General features: G+C 36.9%; 1 protein-coding gene across 1 annotated transcript; it reads right to left on the bottom strand.

The window, feature by feature from the left end:
- Nucleotides 1–1,347: 1,347 nt before the first annotated feature.
- On the bottom strand, nt 1,348–12,073 carry LOC5567220 (glutactin). Its single transcript, XM_001651599.3, has 4 exons — nt 11,577–12,073; nt 10,620–11,510; nt 1,757–2,066; nt 1,348–1,692 (listed from the first exon to the last, which is right to left on the bottom strand). Exons 1-4 carry the CDS (start codon nt 11,913–11,915, stop codon nt 1,511–1,513), a joined length of 1,722 nt encoding a protein of 573 aa, XP_001651649.3. The 5' UTR covers nt 11,916–12,073; the 3' UTR covers nt 1,348–1,510.
- Between the last annotated feature and the right edge of the window lie 223 nt (nt 12,074–12,296).

Raw genomic sequence — 12,296 nt, forward strand, 5'->3', positions numbered from 1 at the left:
CTGGTTCGCAACACCTGCTCGTCCAAACTACTCCTCCGATTCACTTGCTAATGCACTTCATCTATCAGCTTCACCTTGACCAAATCGAGAGTCAGCTCCTCCTCGTCAGCAGATTGAACGAATCCAGCAAGACACGCACAATTTGATACACCGCACGGCTGTTGTAAAGTTTCTAAAAACGCGTCTTTCCCAAATATTCCACGCGGTGAACGGTTCAACCCCGTTTGATAAAACACCGCAATGTTATCTCCCATAAGAATGAGGTAAAATGGGAGCAAAACTGCGTCTTTTGAGCAAATGCGCTAATATATTGCAATATGGTGGATCAAGCAGTTTGACACATCGTATTACCTTCTTTTTAGATACCTTGCGCTGCTTTGAAATGAAACAGTTAACAGAAATTATATTTAACCTCAATTTTAAGTTTACTTTACCCAAAATACCGTAATTCGGGGTGTTGTTGATCAATAGGGAAAAAGTTGATCATTTGCGTTGCCACATGTAGAATCAGTCAAGGGGGTTACAATTCGTTTTCAATTATCAATACATCTGTGTTGTTGCATTGTCTAGTATGAACTTGTACTTGATTTTCCTTAATTTGGTTCGACATTGATTTATCAACAAGTTGTAAGATTTTTGAGACTTGATTCATATTCACTGACCCCATATTCAGTGAATAGCATATCTCTTCAGTTTTGGAAACCTATCACAGTAATTGATCAACTTCATCCCGGAATCGAAAATTTCACTTTTTGACTTCTTAAAATTATTAATGACATTTTTATAGGATTTTATCAAAATTTCCTTTGCATAATTCCATCAATAACCAATCAGTACTGGTTTAAAAAATATATGGATGATAATAATTGCATCCCACCAGATTTTATTGATCAAAATCGCTCAAAGGTGATCAACTTCACCCCATTTTACGGTATATCGATTATTCTTTCAGCCTAAAATCTCTCGGTATTCTCTTTCTTTCACTCGAATATTGTCAACAATAGAGAGAGAGCTGTATCTACCAAATAGGGGTACTTCAGCCTAATAAGCCAAATTTTGGTAAATGCAACTTTTCTCATGCTGTGGGTAAGAACTCAATTTTTGGTAATATACTCAAAATTGAGTATATTGTCCTTATGAAGTTACAGGCCGTATAACATCTTCGGAAGACGCATTCTCAAACTGATGAATAATTTTTATACAGCTTCCCTGCATTATCGATTAAATATTGATGGTACCATTGGTTGTTTTAATTAGAATTTGCAGCAATTGTGAATAGCTATCGCATAATAATAATAATAATAATAATAATAATAATAATAATAATAACAATAATATATAAAAAGGTTTCAGTTCACCATCAGTAGAACAACTCGGGTTTTGTTCTATATGCTTTATTGAGCAAATATTTAAACACTATAGAAACGACATTGAAGCAAAGCTGAAGAAGTCAAAACAAACATGCTTAAATAATCAGATTTCTTTACAGTCAAAAACAATGGTTAAGCAGTCAAACCACCAAATTGAAAACAAAAGACAAGAACAGAATCGTAACGATGTTTTTAACCGAAGCCACTCGACTTCCTGTCCCTTTGTAAACTCCATATTTGTAGGCGGTAGCGAACAGTTCGTTCGGATAGTGGTTCATCTGCTCACTCTCAGTATTAATTTTCAAATATGGTCCGAAGAGCTCTGAAACAGGAAAGAGACATAGGGTTTTAATATCCGTCATTTAACTAAATTGCAAAATACTTACGATCCGCTGGTGGCCAGTAGGGTGTACTCTTGGCTGCTGGGATACCCCGGATGGCGAACGATGTCCACAGTTGCACCATGGTTTTTGCCATTTTGGTATCAAGATCGTCCAAAATCTCTTTCGGGAATAGATATTTGAGCTCTTCGCCATGGTGAACCGGTCTATCGTGAGGGAACGGAACGGAAAGGTTGACATGGGTCAGCGCACTCGAGTAGTCAAAACTGTACAGGTAGACGTTGCCGGGGTTCACGTGCGAAAAGGCATGTATTTCACTCAGAACCGGAGCTTTGATGCCGTGGTTACCGCAAATCTGCAGATTTATAATAAAAATAAGCCATTTTGAGTTTGATAAACTACACTTACATGATATTTATCACTCACACTCACACATCCAAATCCAAATTTATTTGAAAATAATAGATATACAGGGGATAGGCAAAATGATTAAAATAGGCAAAATTTTGCCCAATTTCAAATGTTTATAACTTTATGAAAAATGGATTAAATTGGATGCATCTAGAAGTAGTTGACGGCAAAATTGATCTAGTTTTAGGAACTTACTCGACCATGCATATTGGCCACTGGACACCGGAGATGTTCCGGATTTTCCGAGGTCATGTCCAAATAGCATTTTTTTTGTCCTTTGTATTTTTGTGTGATGTGAAGTTGTACAGATATTTACAATTTTACTAGAAACTAGAAATAATAGGAAGTTGAATGCCAGGGAACGCATTAAAATTTGTTACACATATTGATATGATTCCGTACATGTGCGAAATTGGTCACTTCCATCGGGGTACCTCAAACCTACAATAAAGTGGTCGTAACAGCCGGTGGTTCTGGAAGTGGTTTCGGAGGCATCACCTTCCAAATTCTTGGTATTCGATGCCCAAATTGATGTAATTCCAGCCATGTTTTGAATTAGCCACATCCCCCGGGGCATCTGGAACCTACTATAGAGTGGCCATAGTAGTCGGTGGTTTTGAAAACACTTCCGGAAGCATCACCTCCATAAATCTTGAAGTTTGATGCCCATAATGATATGCACCAGATATTGTCCTAGCGGCTTTCAGTCTCAACGACAATCAGAAGTAAAATATTTCTGATTTTCGTTGAGACTGAAAGCCGCTGAGAAAATTTCCGGTGTAAATTATAACAGCCGAAAGCATCCAACCATATTGATATGGTTCCGAATATGTTCCTAAGTGGCCACTTCCCCCAGGGCACCTGGAACCTAGTATATAGTAATTAGTACGTCCAATGGTTCTGAATATGCTACTGGAAGCATCTGGATATAGCTCCAGATATATATATATATATATATATATATATATATATATATATATATATATATATATATATATATATATATATATATATATATATATATATATATATATATATATATATATATATATATATATATATCTGGCTGACAATATTTTCCGGAACCTGTTTTACGAAAGTGGACATATTTCTGAAGATTTTCAACGAAGTTTGATGCGTCCACCGGCATTCAACTTCCTATTAGTTCTAGTTTCTATGAAAAATGTAAATATCTATACAACTTCACATCGCACAAAAATACAAGCGACAAAAAAAAGCCATTTGGACATGACCTCGGAAAATACGGAACATCTCTGGAATCCGGTGGACGATATGCATGGCCTAGCAAGTTCCTGAAACTTGATCAAATTTAACGTCGACTACTTCTGAATGCATCCAATTTCATCCATTATTCATAAAGTTATGATCATTTGAAATTGGGTAAAATTTTGCCTATCTCAATCATTATGCCTATTTTGCCTGTCCCCTGTAATTCATTTTCCTCAAAATTTGTTTGAGTCCTTAAATGTTAAATGAAATCTGGTTTTTATGTAATAGTACAAGAGAACATGGTCTTGCAACTATATTAGCAAAAATTTGACCTTAGTGGAATAATCAGTATTTTCAGAAAAACTATAGTCGCTGAAAAAAAATATAGATACCACACAGTGAACCTTCAACATATTGGCTACAATTTCGCCGAACAAACTTGTGTCGAAATATTTGTCCATTTTTAGTTATTACGGATTTAAAATTGATAGTCTTAAACGAACTTTTGCCCCACCAATGGGGCAAAAGTTTGAACTAGGGTTCCTAGTACTGATCCCTTTTGACGAGTACCGGTTCCACGGTAATGTAATCTTCAGTACCGGTAGTATTGGGAAAATATGCGTACTGGAAGATTTTTGCAATAAATTGAATGGACAAAAATACTTCTTTTTCAAATTCGCCAATAAACACAAGTTTTCTGAAGATGGTCTTAAAATAATTTTGAGCATACCGTTCTACCTTGATAACTCATTGTGTTGAAATCCAAATTTCTGACGTGGTGGACCACATCCATTCAAAACTATTCATTAACCATCCACAGCTGACCGTTTTATATAGGAAATTCGAAAAAGTTGCAAATGTAGCTTTTCTGAAATATTGTATGTGGTGCGAAAAATCATTCAAAATAGGGTCCTAAAGCTCTGTACTAATTTTAGTACCAAACGATTATGTTTAGGCCAAAATCACATGTTTAGTCATTTTAGCCAAAAAACATTTTTTTCAGATTTTTGAAATTTTGTCACCCCCTCTGGTTTAAACTCAAATTTTGGGTGTATTTTGTTTTCCGTGTCCATTCCGAAATGTCAAATAGGAACAACCCCAGTGTTAAAAAGATGAGCCCCTGTGGCGTTTTTGCCGAGTCAGTGAATGTCAAACATGATCTTAAGTGTCAAGGTTCAAAGTTGAACCTATTTTAAAAATTTAATTTTAAATGTGATATAACCGTTATTTGATCAAGAAAAATTGCTAATGTGGTTGCAAGAACATAGTCTTTCGTCTTCTTAAATAAAAACAAGATTTCATTAAAAATTTTAGGACCCTATTAAAAGTTTTTGTACTATTTTCTTAACGCTATGTATTTTATACTTTTCATTCATAAAGTAGGATTTAAAAAAACAAAGCAAGTTCAAAGCTCAATGTTTAACTACCATCCGTGTGCACATTTAAAGATATTTCTGCGTCAATCCGGATGTTGCTCGAATTGTTGTCCATTCACAGTGAATTGTCAACTAATATTGTCAGCGTGGAAAAAAGTTAGAGTCAGTTTCTCACCGAAGTTGGACTTTTCTCAGAATCTATACGAGAATCTAACTTCGGAAGTGGTGCATTCGATTCGCATCCGGATGATCTCTAATGCGCTGTACTTCCGAAGTGGAGTATCTTGCATGGATAACGAGGAAAATCCATTTTCGGCGAAATGCATTTTCTAACCTTTGATTAAACTTACAATATTTCGCTTTGAACTAGACAGACTCGTAATACACGAATTATGCTGAACAATTTTTATCATTTTATTTTGGGTCCTGAAACTTTTAATAAAATCTTGATTTTAATAAATAACACTATAGATCGTGTTCTTGCAACTACTTTGGCAAATTTTCCCGCTAAATAACGGCGATATCATATTTAAACTTAAATTTTAAAAATTGGTCCAAATTTGAACCTTAATACTTTTGATCATATTTAACGTTCACTTAAACTATCAGTACACGCTTAGCCAAATCATGCAATTATTTGGCTAAGCATAAATCAACATCCAAACATCCGTTGTATTTCTGGACCGGTACTACCAAAACCCTAGTTTAAATCTAGTGTGGGGCAAAAGTTCGTTGGATGAAATACAAAATATCGATTATTTGATGACAAGCATACTTTATACCAGTCGTGAACTTATGTTTACAGAAAAATATACACTAAATTTTCATCATAAAATTGCCCAAAACAGATTTATTTGTAATATACCATAATAACAGTTTTTCGCAAAACTAAGTAAGAACGTGAAGTTTTGGTGACTTTATTTTTGCCCAATCTTATTTCGCCAAAATTGAAGGCAATAAGTAGATTCTAGGCAGTTTGCAATTATTTTTGCGAGATAATACATGATTCAAACTTTTGCCCCATTACGGGCCACCAATACATCTAATACATCTTCAACCAGCTATATGATAGGCCTAAAATCCGCCCTTACATAAAACATCAAAGAAGATTTAATTTTTACATGTAAAGTTAACCGAAAATTAAAAATTTTTCGTTTAAAATCAACTAATAGCCATAACTTTTCTTAACCTCAATCGATTTCTATAATATGTTAAGTGAAAGTGTTTTACTTCATAAACATTCAAACCAACATGAAATACATATTATTTGTTTCAAATTAAGCTAAAAATCCTAATAAACAAACTTTTGCCCTACTCGCACTTTTGCCCCACTTCACTCTTCATTCAGGGTGCTTTGAACAAACACCCATAAAACTATGTTCAAAATACTTGTGATTTCACAGCATCCGTCAAAAATGCTGGGCCCACTCTAGAGAAGGCTATATGAAATGTATAGTTGTGTCACATAAATAAAGAAATACAGCAATTGAGGCAAGCTCTTTTAGATTATTGCTGCTTCAACTAGAAACTAATTTTATCATAAAGCTTTAGGAATTTTGAGAATAAATCGATCTTGGCATATACATTGAAACAAAAAAGGCTGTTTAAAAATGTCTGTGGTAACTTTATTTATTCTGGCTCAGTTGTTCGAAGTGATTTTTTTTATGTAGAGTTCGAACTTTTAGTACCTGGTGAGATAAATTGTAAATAGTGAAATTAGAAGAGGTGGCTAAAATTTATGTCCCCGTTTGGAAAGTGATTTTTTTTTCATTATTTCAAGATCGATGAAGAGAAATCGATCATGTAACTTACGTCCTTATTCTAGCACACGCTTGTTTTTGAGTTTGTGCGAAAAGCGCCAGGTAGTAATTGCAAAATATGTTGACATTCGTGGGTGAAGATGAATGAAAAAAATTTAATTCGAAAATACTAAAAGTAGGGAAAGTTGAATGGAAACCATAATTGACAAATTGTCATTGAGAAATGCTATTTTGTCATCATTATAACACTAATATGAGCATATTGTTACGGTCCAGCATTTTTTTCATTTTTTTATGGTGACCAAATAGCAATCAATAAAAGTTTGACAATTAAGGCGTACTATGATAAAAAAATACAAAAAAACATAATATATATTTTTTGACATTTTTCTGAGTGATTGGTGATTTTGTTTTTGTTTTGTGGACACAAAAACAGATTTAATAGGCATAAATAAGGTATGTTATCAAAAACCAATTGAATGTCAAATGATTTAAAGTAAGTTTTTTGACAACAAGATGTATTGAATCATTTTTTTATCATCATGTTAATAACTTAAGGCGAAGTAGGCCGCATTGAAATTTGTACGCGACTGTGATGACTGTTGCTAACTCATCACACGATTTCAAATCAAAGAAAATCAGTTGGTTTTGCACTGACACAGCTTTAAGCGCGTACAGTGATACTTTTTCAAGTCAATATAAACTATCAAGACTGAGTTTTATCACTTTGAAATGCAAGCTGAAAAGTCATCATTGTTGCCAAAACGAATGACGGGCTACTTAGCCTTAATATTGATGTTACAAAACAGTTTTCATGAGGTGTTCAATCCTGCGATAAATTTGTTCTGAAGCCACAGAACTTTGACTTCAGAGTTCAGACTATAAAAGGTTTTACAGGCAGCTAAAAGATTAATTATATAATAAAATGTTGTAATAGATCATTGATGAAGCTATACGACAGCCAAATTATGTTTGTATTTGTGCAGCATGCATTTACATAGATCGTTTGACAGTGTGTAGACCGCCGAATTATAAAGGCTTGTCTTATTAATCATGCCCTCCGAGCATAGTCAACGCACATGGTAACTTTGACCAACAGATATTCAAATATCACTTAGGTAGGCTGCGACTAATATCGCACCATAGAAACAGCCTCTCCGTTTCAGACTAGACAGTGTGCACACGAGTAAGCAACATTATTGCTTGAAGTTAATCATTGGCCCTAGTTGATCCCTTTTCCAAAGATTCAGAAATGCACATTGGCGATCCAGCCAGGTTTGCCTTAAGGTGAAGATGAATCGAAGCCAAACTTCAAATTTTCAAGAGCACGGATCTGGAGAACCAAAACCCGTTTGAGCTGAAAAACCTAATCGATTGGTCACTAGCTGACTAAGTTTTCAGCTTCAACAGTTGTTTGGTTCTCCGGATCCGTGCTCTTGAAAATTTGAAGTTTGGCTTCGATTCATCTTCACCTTAAAGGCAATAAAATAATATCCTGGAACTGTTGTCACAGTGAGCTAACCGAATATGGAAAAGAGGTCACCAGGCCAAGTAGGAAAAAAAAAATGTGAAAATTCGGAAAAGTTCTGTGAATGGTGGTACAATTGTGAGTGAAAAATACACTTCCTAAGCGCGTCGGTAGTGATAAACTGTTTTTTATGGTGATTAACGAACAACAATTAGTGAAAAGGACTGGTGGTAAGGAATCTGTTTGAGAAAAATCGTCTGGGTGTTGCACCTGCTTTCTTGAGTGACTGGTGGTCAAATATTCGTCTTTGAAGCGACTGGCGGTCGAATAGGTATATGTTCAGAATGACTGGTGGTCAAAGATTCGTTTTATATGCGACTGGCGGTCGAGTATTAGTTCCAGAACGACTGGTGGTCACCTAACCTTTTTAGTACGACTGGCGGTCGAGTATTTGGTCCAAAATGACTGATGGTCAAAGACACGTTTTAGTGCTACTGGCGGTCGAATATTTGTTTCTGTATGAATGGTGATCAAATACACATTCTTAGTACGACTGGCGGTCGAAAATTCGTTTTGAGCTGACTGATGGTTACAGAATATCTGAGAATAACGAGTGGCTGTTATTTGCCTTGTCTTGGATTATTTTTATATGTATCTGATGTCTCAAACTCGACTAAAATAGGATAACTTGTTATGTTGTTGAAGTGATACTCGAACGAGCAGTTCCAGAAAAGGAGAATCTCGTTCCTCGTCCCGCAAGTACATCATAACCGAAAATGACAACTGTACACTAAATTTCATCGATTTTGGACATGTGTTAAAACGCCACATAATCACAGAAAGTACTTCCGTGGTGAACAGATGAATATCCCAAATCCACTGAAGAACCATCCTCAAAGTATGATGTAAAATTACCGTAACTGGAAACCCCTAACATGCCTGAAAGGATCATGTACAATTTATTGAAGAATTGATAAAACAAATTTTCCAAGAACAATCAAATAAACGACGTGTAAATAAAGCGTTTTGTGATCGAAACTCGATATAAAAATGTCAACATTTCCAGAAGTGAATGTTAACTCCATATAAAAAATAGAGTGCCTTTAAACAAGAGTGACGGCATGTTCCACTATTGGTAGGTTTGTGCAGTTTATTTTTTGGGATCAATTGGAACGCGAATTTGAGTGGACATGAAAGTTAGCCACTTTTCCAATTTTGAAATTGACGTTTACTAAAACTACTTAATCTGTTTGAAAAAAAAGTATGTGAACAAGTCCACCAGTAAATGTCAAAGAGCAGGACAATCAATTGAAAGAGAAACAGAGATTGCTATTTTTTGGTGACGTCACCATGCACACTTCTATACAGGGTACCCCCGTTGGTTTGACCACATTTAATCTATACCCCGCTAATTTGCACATCGTTCAGATTAAAAATGGTTCAAACGTCATTTAGCTCATGGAACGGAGTGAAGTGCGATGGAACGCTGTGGAACGGAACGCAGAATCAAAACAAAACAGTGAAAGAGGTAACCAGAAACACGTTTCTAGGATGACTAGATGTTCAAATTAAAAATGAACCCCGATGGTTTGCATGAGGTACCAAATTAACGGGGGCGTACGGTAGTGCTAAGGATTGTTTTTTCACAACTTTCAAATACAGAGGACTTTGGGGGCCCAGATAGCCGTAGCGGTAAACGCGCAGCTATTCAGCATGACCATGCTGAGGGTCGTGGGTTCGAATCCCGCTGGTCGAGGATCTTTTCGTAAAGGAAACTTTCTCGATTCCCAGGGCATAAGCGTATCTTCGTACCTGCCACACGATATACACATGCAAAAATGGTCAATCGGCAAAGAAAGCTCTCAGTTAATAACTGTGGAAGTGCTCATAAGAACACTAATCTGAGAAGCAGGCTTTGTCCCAGTTGGGACGTAACGCCAGAAAGAAGAAGAAGGACTTAAAACACCAAAGATCATGTAAAAAAAAAATGTAAGAAATTTTAGCATTTTTCCTGAAAAATCGCTATAAAATATACAGATTTAAAACAAATTTATAAGCAGAAAGATTTCTATAGATTTCAAGTGACATTTAAGGTGCCATACATTGTGCGTGATATGAAATCAATGTAGTTTAAAGTAAAGAGAATTCACTTCCAAAATACTCTTTAATATCCAAAATATGCCTGTTACTCAAAAAGTTTTAAGGTTAATTGGCGTGCTATCTGCCGCAGAGCTTTAGGTTTCAACAATATTTACAACTTTTTGCAAAACTGTGTATCATTACTTCCTCTATAACTCTTCTGAACACTACATCCAAATTAATCGGAAAACAAAAAAGTGAGAGAAAAAACTGAAGCTTTACGAGTCGATAAAATTATTCAAAATGAATATTAAGAACCAAGATTCTTCATAACTACACTTTCTAAAAGTTTGATGAAGAACGCAACCACAAATTTCATCAAAATTTAATCCTAAATTAGGACAACCTTAACCATAGTTTTTTTCTAAAACGAAATAAAACTCAATTACAAGCAAGTTCTCTAAACACATCGTGCGTCTGAAATCTGCAAGATTGGAGCAAACAGATATTCCTGCTGAATGGTGGCTTTGGACCTATTTGGACCATTGTGCATTGTTCAGAATCATTTGAATCTATATACTTACATCAGTCAAACCGGATGCTAGATTATCCCAATGCAACCGTTCCGTTTGTCGCACCAAGAAGTTTTGTCCAATGGCATATACCTCCAGCGATCCGTCGTACTTGGAATGTCCGAATTTTTCGTGCAGATTAGTAATGTAGTGCAACAGGTCGTGCGACGTGTTGAGAGTCTGCAGCAGTTGAGGTTGTAGTTTATGTAGCTCATTCAGCAAGAACAAACCGTCCTGTGAATTCGCTCCAGCCATTATGGCGATGTGCTTGTTGGCATTCTGGAGATAGTATTTCGGATGTTGAGGAAAGAGTCCTGATGGACCTCCAACGACAATGCCAGTCCCCGCTACGTAAGGGTATCCACGGGTGATGATAGTTTGATCACGATGAGCGATGAATGCCTCCAGTAGGGTTCGCAAGTCTACTCCACGTAGACATTGTTCCACGGCTACTCCAGTGCAGCCAATGCGTGAGGTGATATCGCTGGTGCCCTCAATAGGAGCATCACTTATAGCCCACGGTGCAAACACTGATCCGGACTGAAGAATAGCTTTATGGAATAGAGGCGTCGACTGATACTGCACTAGAGGGCTGTGAAGCATTGCAGACACAGCAGCTGCACCAGCGGATTCGCCGAAAATCGTCACTTGAGAGCTGTCGCCACCAAAATGGGTGATGTATTGCTGAACCCATTCCAAGGCAGCTATTACATCTAGCATTCCTACATTTCCGGGAATGTCTTCTGTCATGGTGCTTAAGAATCCTAATGGTCCTAGACGATATTGAACCACCACTAATACAACGTCCGACTCCAGAAGGAAATTCGGTTTGTACTGGTCGGCGCCCCCCTTGAAGAACCATCCACCGTGAATGAAGACCATCACTGGACGAACCGAGTCCAACTGCAGTTAATAAAAATCCGTTCAATCAATATCTAGATCAGAAACACATTCACTTATGTCACTTACATCATTCGAATACACCGATAAGGTGAGGCAGTCCTCGTTTTCCACATTGACGTAGTCTTCGTCTATCTGCGGACACCGAATGCCCGGTTTTGAAGCATCCCGAATACCGCCCCATGCTGCAGCCTTAACCGTTGGCTTGAACCTTAACGTGCCAACGGGAGCTTCTCCGTACGGAATCCCTTGAAATTCATAGATGGTTCTATTCGTCCAAGCTGAATGCCCGATGGAACCCTGCACGCTTCCAAGCCCCTGGATGTTCACCGTCGGCGTCGAGTGCTGTCCAAAACAGGAAATCGCACCGGAAATGATTAACACCGCTGTTATATACTTTGCACACATTGTTATCTGCCTATTTTTCGCACAACATCGATGAGTAACACGAACACCCCAAATAACGAGAACTGAACCGAGTCGCGATCTATCGTCTAATGATGGCAAAGCACCTTGTCGGGTGCTCTTTTTATCTTACAGTGTAGTGTACGGCATCGCTTAGTACTATAGTACTATCACTGCGAAGTTCCGATTGCCGATGGATTTTTTTATCAGTTTGTAAAGTAGCATTGCACAGTGATGGGATGTTGTGCCCCATTAGGGTTACCATCCGTACTTGTTTTAGGGTACCGTTATTTTAGTGTATTTATTTCCGGACATGAATTGGAGGTTGACGATAACATTCTTTTACAGATCAATTTTTGACTTTTTTTTATTTTTTGACAATGA

The sequence above is a fragment of the Aedes aegypti genome, chromosome 3, assembly GCF_002204515.2.
Source record: "Aedes aegypti strain LVP_AGWG chromosome 3, AaegL5.0 Primary Assembly, whole genome shotgun sequence".
NCBI lineage: Eukaryota > Metazoa > Arthropoda > Insecta > Diptera > Culicidae > Aedes > Aedes aegypti.

What these genes read in the sequence shown, in the direction of transcription:
- LOC5567220 (XM_001651599.3), bottom strand. Translation starts at nt 11,915, where the DNA reads ATGTGTGCAAAGTATATAACAGCGGTGTTAATCATTTCCGGTGCGATT. An exon ending in TATCGGTGTATTCGAATGAT is followed by an intron (nt 11,511 to 11,576) that starts GTAAGTGACATA and finishes TATTAACTGCAG; the next exon opens with TTGGACTCGGTTCGTCCAGT. An exon ending in CTACTGGCCACCAGCGGATC is followed by an intron (nt 1,693 to 1,756) that starts GTAAGTATTTTG and finishes TTCCTGTTTCAG; the next exon opens with AGCTCTTCGGACCATATTTG.